Below are 7,166 nucleotides of genomic sequence, written 5' to 3'. Positions count from 1 at the left end.
AGTGGGCATGAACTTCGGGGAACTTCGGGTGTGGCGGTCTCGCCTGTGAAATGAAGGCTGCCCCGCCGCCACGTGTTCTCTGCCCGCCCCCGCGCGGTGGAGCCTCGCGCGCGCGCCGCCAGGAGCGCCACCGTCGCGCGTGCGCGCGCACACCCCCGCGGCCGGCGCCGAGTTTTAAAAAGGCGCGCTGCGGCCGGCCGCCGGCTCACTTCCGTCTTGGGCGCCGCCGTCTGCGTGTCTGTCTGTCTCCCGCCGCTGGACGAGATGGCAGCTCCCGTCGCCCTGTGCGTGGCGACCGCGCTGCTGGCGCTGCTGGCGGGCGTGCACGAGGCCCAGGCGAAACGTGAGTGCGCTCTCGCCATCTAGGGCCGTGCACGGAGACCGGAAAAACTCGCGGATTCATTTCGCGACAGGCTAACATACAAATAGTTATACCTCGGTGCTGCCTCTGTTATTGGTAGAGACCGGAAAAACTCGCGGATTCATTTCGCGACAGGCTAAAATACAAATAGTTATACCTCAGTGCTGCCTCTGTTATTGGTAGAGACCGGAAAAACTCGCGGATTCATTTCGCGACAGGCTAAAATACAAATAGTTATACCTCAGTGCTGCCTCTGTTATTGGTAGAGACCGGAAAAACTCGCGGATTCATTTCGCGACAGGCTAACATACAAATAGTTATACCTCGGTGCTGCCTCTGTTATTGGTAGAGACCGGAAAAACTCGCGGATTCATTTCGCGACAGGCTAAAATACAAATAGTTATACCTCGGTGCTGCCTCTGTTATTGGTAGAGACCGGAAAAACTCGCGGATTCATTTCGCGACAGGCTAACATACAAATAGTTATACCTCGGTGCTGCCTCTGTTATTGGTAGAGACCGGAAAAACTCGCGGATTCATTTAGCGACAGGCTAAAATACAAATAGTTATACCTCGGTGCTGCCTCTGTTATTGGTAGAGACCGGAAAAACTCGCGGATTCATTTCGCGACAGGCTAAAATACAAATAGTTATACCTCAGTGCTGCCTCTGTTATTGGTAGAGACCGGAAAAACTCGCGGATTCATTTCGCGACAGGCTAAAATACAAATAGTTATACCTCAGTGCTGCCTCTGTTATTGGTAGAGACCGGAAAAATTCGCGAATTAATTTCGCGACAGGCTAACATACAAATAGTTATACCTCAGTGCTGCCTCTGTTATTGGCAGAGACCGGAAAAATTCGCGGATTCATTTCGCGATAGGCTGAAATTCTAACTTGTGTACATTTCTGCCGGTTCTGCTATTGGCTCGCAGTTTAACTGGAACACTCTGGGCCAATGAGTGACTATCGACCAAAGAAGCGTCGAATCACAAGCTACCCAGTGGAGACACCACACAATTTAGTACCCAATGAACACGCGTGTTTACTTGAGAAATGCAGAGGATAATGGAGGCTTTCCTAGAGGTCATTGAATCCGCGAATTTTTACGGTCCCTAGTTATTGGCTCACAACTCACCTGGATGAATCTGGGCCGATGAGAAACACCCAACCGAAGCTTTATCGAATCACAGGCTGCTACGTTGGGACGTCTCACAATACAGCAGCCAATGAGTGGGTGGCATCTGACCGAGTGCACGTAGAACTATGGAGTTCATCCTGGAGGTCATTGAACCCGCGAATTTTTCCTGTCCCTAGCCATGCATATTTCGCGAAAAGATTTCGAGACTTACAGAAAGTTAAAACACTGTAGCATCGTCTGTGTTTCGCGATTGGTCGGGTTTCTTCCATGTCGATTGTTACTGCACCAATCACAGTAATTCGGTGCGGAAGCAAACGCGTCCTGAGTGGCTCGGTCAAACAATGCAGCAACTCTCTCGCAGACGGCCGCCAATCACAAGGAAGAAACCACTGGTGCGGGTATGCCTTGTTGCATTCTAATACGCGTTCAGATTTTTTTTCGCGAAAAGTGCCTGCCCCCTAGTCATTTCTCAATAACCTGACTTCTGAAAACGGCAAATTTTACGTTATTAATGCGATTATTTTGAATCGTACGATATTTTACCGTTGAGAAAACCATTTAACATATAAATATATTTTTTAATAAAAGTTGCGAATCAACAGATCTTGCACCTCCGTCAGGTTGGAGGTCTTGAATTTTTAAATCGTGCTCGTGCAAAGATCGTTGTGTTTTGCATATGCCCGTCTGATATATTTGTAATAATAAATAGGTTTCATGACTATTAAAATAATGTGTAGCGCCTCATATGTAAAACCTAGGTAAATATTTATTTTTAAATACCAACATTCATGTTAATTATTAATTGTATGCGTGCTTCACCGTATAAGTTCATTCTTGAAGTCAAATAGTTAATGGAAATTTCCTTTTTCCGTTTTTGGGGTATTTAAAGCTACCGCTTTGAAGAAACGCAAAAAATGCGATTGTACGAGTCAAATATGGTTATGTATTGTGAAACAAATCGTTTAATCTTATATATATATATATATTTTAAAACATCAGCGAACACCACCTTCCGTCTCTAATAAAATTCTATGAAAATCCTTGATTTTTTTTGTCATCAATGTCAAGAAACGAAAACACAAGTTCGAATATATTTTATTAAAACGTATAAATTTATTACAAATACCTAGACACTGAACCAGAAGAATTCGCCAAATATACTACATTCTGATATCACTCCGGACAAAACTAATTTTCTTTAGTTTTACGCTATGTGGTTTGTTATGTAAGAATCGTTAGTGATCATTTTCAGAGGAAAAAAATTTTTAGCAATTTTGTTATTAACCTGGAAGTGAAATATATTTATTTCTATACTCCTTGCTCAGGTAGACAACCTGCCCTCACGTGACTATTCTTCCGCCAACCATCAAGTGTGTGTCCACTGAGTATGAAATAAATACGGGAAATTATTTATTTTTTAATGCAAGTAAAACCGTACCGACTCACTTCATTAGAAAAACACAACAAACAAATTAGATTTGCGTTAGCTTTTTCGTGAAATGCTACCTACATTTATTTAGCGTGTAATGTTTGCATAATTGGCAAAAGGCACTAAAATATATTTTTTTTAAAATTTAAAAATGATTATTTTATGTTGTATTCTTGTTTCATCGCCGACGACGTAGCTTAAACACACTTCAAATAAAAAAAAGAAGGAACGGTATTGAAATATAACTTATTTCACAGACTGTGGTAGAGAAAAAAAATTACCGGTGCGATGACGAATATCATTTGCGTAGATTCGCTCTACATCTATATTCACTCAACTATTGAGACAGTGCCCCTGCAGGTTATGCAGCAATTATTTTTTTTAATTCGGCGATATTTCCGTAAATATGCCTATTAATCAGTGCGTTCAATAATTTACTAATAATAATATTAATTCTTCCTAGATAATAAGCTTTTCTTAGAGATTTATAAGTTAAACCACTCTACAAATAGTTTATTTCAGGTACTATAATTCATTGCTATATTCAGTGAAAATCAATAACACGCCAATTAAATTCACTTATTGAAGAAAACTTTAGCCATTTACAAAAAGTGGAGCAGTATTAACAAATTTTCAATAAAATAATTCGCTGTTTGAGACTAGTTTTCACTGCTTTTAGCTCCAAACCCCAGCGAATGCTGTCCGTAAGCTACATCAGTTCATGAAATACATCGTTACTAGGAAAATATAATCTAAGAAAATAAAAACACCCGTATAAGCAGTTTGAAAATGTCAAGGGTGGAGGCTGGAACTCACACGCTGTGGTGGTTATTTTATTCTAATTATTATTAATAATGGTATTCTCTTGTAAATTTATTCAGACAGCGTTCTTGCTTTTATTTTGGGTCACAAATTTTGTTATCAGTTATCTACTAAACTAATTTTTGAGCTGTGACTGGTCACGCAAGTAATGATAATTGTGAACACTTGCGAGACATTTTGCAGCCATTACATAATATTAAGTAAACATCTATTGATAAAATTTGAGAAGGAACATAAATTGCAAGAGATTTTCTTAATAAATTGACGAGTAATAGAAGTGACAGCCAATGAAATAACCAAAATTACACGTGAGACCAATACATAATTATTCAGTTCTCACCAGTCAACTAACACACGCGTACGGTCTTTACCCTGGAACTGTGTTCGGTTATTCACACGAACATGCCAACCACGTGAGTCATACCACTGCTCCACGCGATACGTTCAAAAGTGTAACGGAAAAAAAGGGGGTTGTCTGTAAAGTCGGTTTACGGACGATAATTTTAAGTGATAACGTCATAAGAAAACATTGAAGGAAAATTGCATACTTTTTAATTTTTAAATATTATTTACAGTTTTTGCAAATTTAATTTAAATAATTTGTTTAAATATAATCACCAACAATTAGTTAAAAAGCCTGCCTTAAAATGTTTGATATTATGGAAGATTTCTCTCGCACGGTGGTTGGCCGGTTCTTGCACGCTCGGCTCAGGTAGAACGTGACAATTTTTCGTGCGTGCAGCCGGCGTTCATCGATTTATAAGACGTTATCACGTCAAAAACTACCATCTTTGCAACAAACAATGTTTCAGATACAGTCCAGATGTGGAACGAAACATTGTTTTGCTTCTGCAACTTTGCTGGTATTTAGTGAATGACGTAAACACTTTTGAATAATTCACTGCGTGTAACAAACAGTACGCAGATTTCCCTTTAAAATGCTCTCCAAGCAGTTCTAAGTGTCATCTGGAACCTTCTGCATCCATTAGCCACTAGCCTGTATTTTACTATTTACTAACTCGCAAACCTAAAAATATCGGCGCGTTGTCACTTCAGATCCGGGTCTGATAACGTCAGCGTATGCATCGCATGCACAGAGTCTAAAGAGGGCGTCTCTTTCCTAAACTATTCTTTTTCTATAAGTTCAAGTTTTATTCTTAGGATTTTTAATAATTTCTAACACAATTTTGGGTTATAATTTATAAATAGTTATATGCTTTTAATAAGTGTTTAGTTCATAGTTATGAGAAATTTTGAGACCAAATCGTGTGGTATACAGTTTTGAATCAAACGTTTGTCTGTAGCGGGATGTACATTAACGGAACTACGTCTCAGCACATAATGCGTGAGCGTGAGGTAACGGAACTCTCAGGCTGTAGAGAGAAATGCCTCACCGTGTGGCTGTATTTACCAAACAAACGTTTGCAAATCGCGCCTTACGGGTGTCAGACTGCAAAAAAATCACAGTCTAAACAATTATGAACTCTTTGTAAATAATAACCTTTAAAAATATATATATTTTTGTTACTGAAAATAATTTAATTGCTTCCATAAAAAAAATATGTCGTGATTACTTATACAAATAGGGTTTGTGGTCACTACCAAATTTATGTTTCACAAAAATATTTGACAGGGTGAGCAAATAAAAAATTATATAATGAGGTGGTGACAAAACTGTGTTATTTATTTTAGTCTCAGGTGTCGCACTCCCGATTCTGGAAAACAAGAAAGTAATATGGGAATGACGCAAAAATACGGAGATTGGAGAAGGAAGACGTATAGTTGGAAAGTGCCACTCGTAACCACGTGTTACTGTCAGTCTTAAAAAAATATCATTACTTAGGACCAGAATAACACATGCATAAGGCTGTCGGTACTGCCAGAAAGAGAGAAGCAGCGAACATGGTTTTGCGTTACGTTATTATGCACGCAGTCTTACTGTCTCTTTTTCTCAATCATGTTGCTATTATAAGTTTATAAGTTCGGTTTTTGTGTATAAATAACATAACTATTCATAATAATTTATGAGTGTTTCGAAGAAAATTAAAGACCATTTATCTTTCAGTCCTAGCATGAATTTCATGGGATATTCAATTTCGAATCAACCGATTGAATGAAGTATTTATCGTAAAACACATTATAAATTATTTTGGCAGATACTAAAAAAAAACCACGTTTTCTAATATTCTGATGATTTATTTAAACCAATTTTTTATTAATTTATTAAAAATGCTTTAAAAATTGAAATGTTTTATGAAAGAATGTACTTATATACGATTAATTATACTTTGTATACAACACGATTGTAACCTCGTAGTTCAAGGTGTGATTAAAATATAAAGATAAATTTAATTTTTCAAAAAAAAAAAATTAACATTTTAAAGCAACTTATAAATAATAAATCATAGTTATATTATGAATTTATTAAATTTTAAGAGAAAGTTTTAGGCGCAAAATAATTCATGACACCACCTCCTAAAGCAACGGTATTTCCAAGGTGAAAGTGGACTGCGAACGGCTCGGAATCTGCAAGAAGAAGAAGTTAACTAGGATGGAGGACGTTGCGAGGTCTATTATATATTGTGACTGTTGCAGGAATAAATTCTTCTATTTAATTTAATTGGATCTACTGTCCATTTTTTTTAACTTCCCATTTACACGACATATTAACGATAAAAATTTGCGGGCGCGTCCTGACACAGCCTACTTTATTTATTTATTTATTTATTTATTTATTTATTTATTCTTTATCCCCTCTGCAGTGAGAAGTGAACATTGGAGAATGTAATGTACAGTTGAACACTGAGGTCGCTGAACCTGTGAATATTACCAGTTGCTCGAAACGGAATCAGTTGTCTGAAGCCTGAGTGGTGTCGGGTTGTCAGCGTCCAGCATCGATCCCTGGCCGTCTCGCGAGCTGCAGGCGTCAGCGAGCCGCGAGGGTCCTCTGACTGGAGTGCCGGACAAGTGATCAGTAGAGACCGGGAAAATTCACGGATTCCTTTCGAGACAGGCTGCAATCCAAACTCGTATAGCTTAATGCTGCGTCAGTGATTGGACCGCAATTTACTTGAAGGACTCTGAGGGCGCGGTTACACGGGACCCTGAACTACTTCAGGTGAACATGTTTAAGTAAACACGTTTACAAACGCGAAAGTGTGCGGTTACACGATAGTTACTGAAAAGTGTGTTTAGCTCTAAAACCGATTGTCTACTGTCAACGAATGACTGTTGTTGATCTCTATTTTTTAATTGCATCCAGAAAACGCGGGATTTTCTCACTTGTTTATACAGCAGTATCAGCAGAAATGAAATGTGTTTACATATTGCTCAATATTTTTTTACAAATCGGGAATTCAAACATGCACAGTAAAATTTTTAAACGTATTTTTTTATTATTTTTTGAGCGAGAGT

General features: G+C 38.5%; 1 protein-coding gene across 1 annotated transcript in view; it reads left to right on the top strand.

Moving 5' to 3' along the window:
• Positions 1 to 226: 226 nt before the first annotated feature.
• The window catches only part of LOC134535278 (neuropeptide CCHamide-2), a 192,342-nt gene continuing 185,402 nt past the window's right edge, over positions 227 to 7,166 (top strand). The window contains exon 1 of the mRNA XM_063374351.1: positions 227 to 343. Coding sequence (XP_063230421.1) covers positions 265 to 343 — 79 coding nt within the window. The 5' untranslated portion in view covers positions 227 to 264. The remainder of the gene's footprint in view (positions 344 to 7,166) is intronic.

This window comes from Bacillus rossius, chromosome 8, assembly GCF_032445375.1.
Source record: "Bacillus rossius redtenbacheri isolate Brsri chromosome 8, Brsri_v3, whole genome shotgun sequence".
Taxonomy (NCBI): Eukaryota; Metazoa; Arthropoda; class Insecta; order Phasmatodea; family Bacillidae; genus Bacillus; species Bacillus rossius.
The sequence above is the reverse complement of the archived record's forward strand: the minus strand, read 5'-3'. Positions and strand labels throughout refer to the sequence as shown.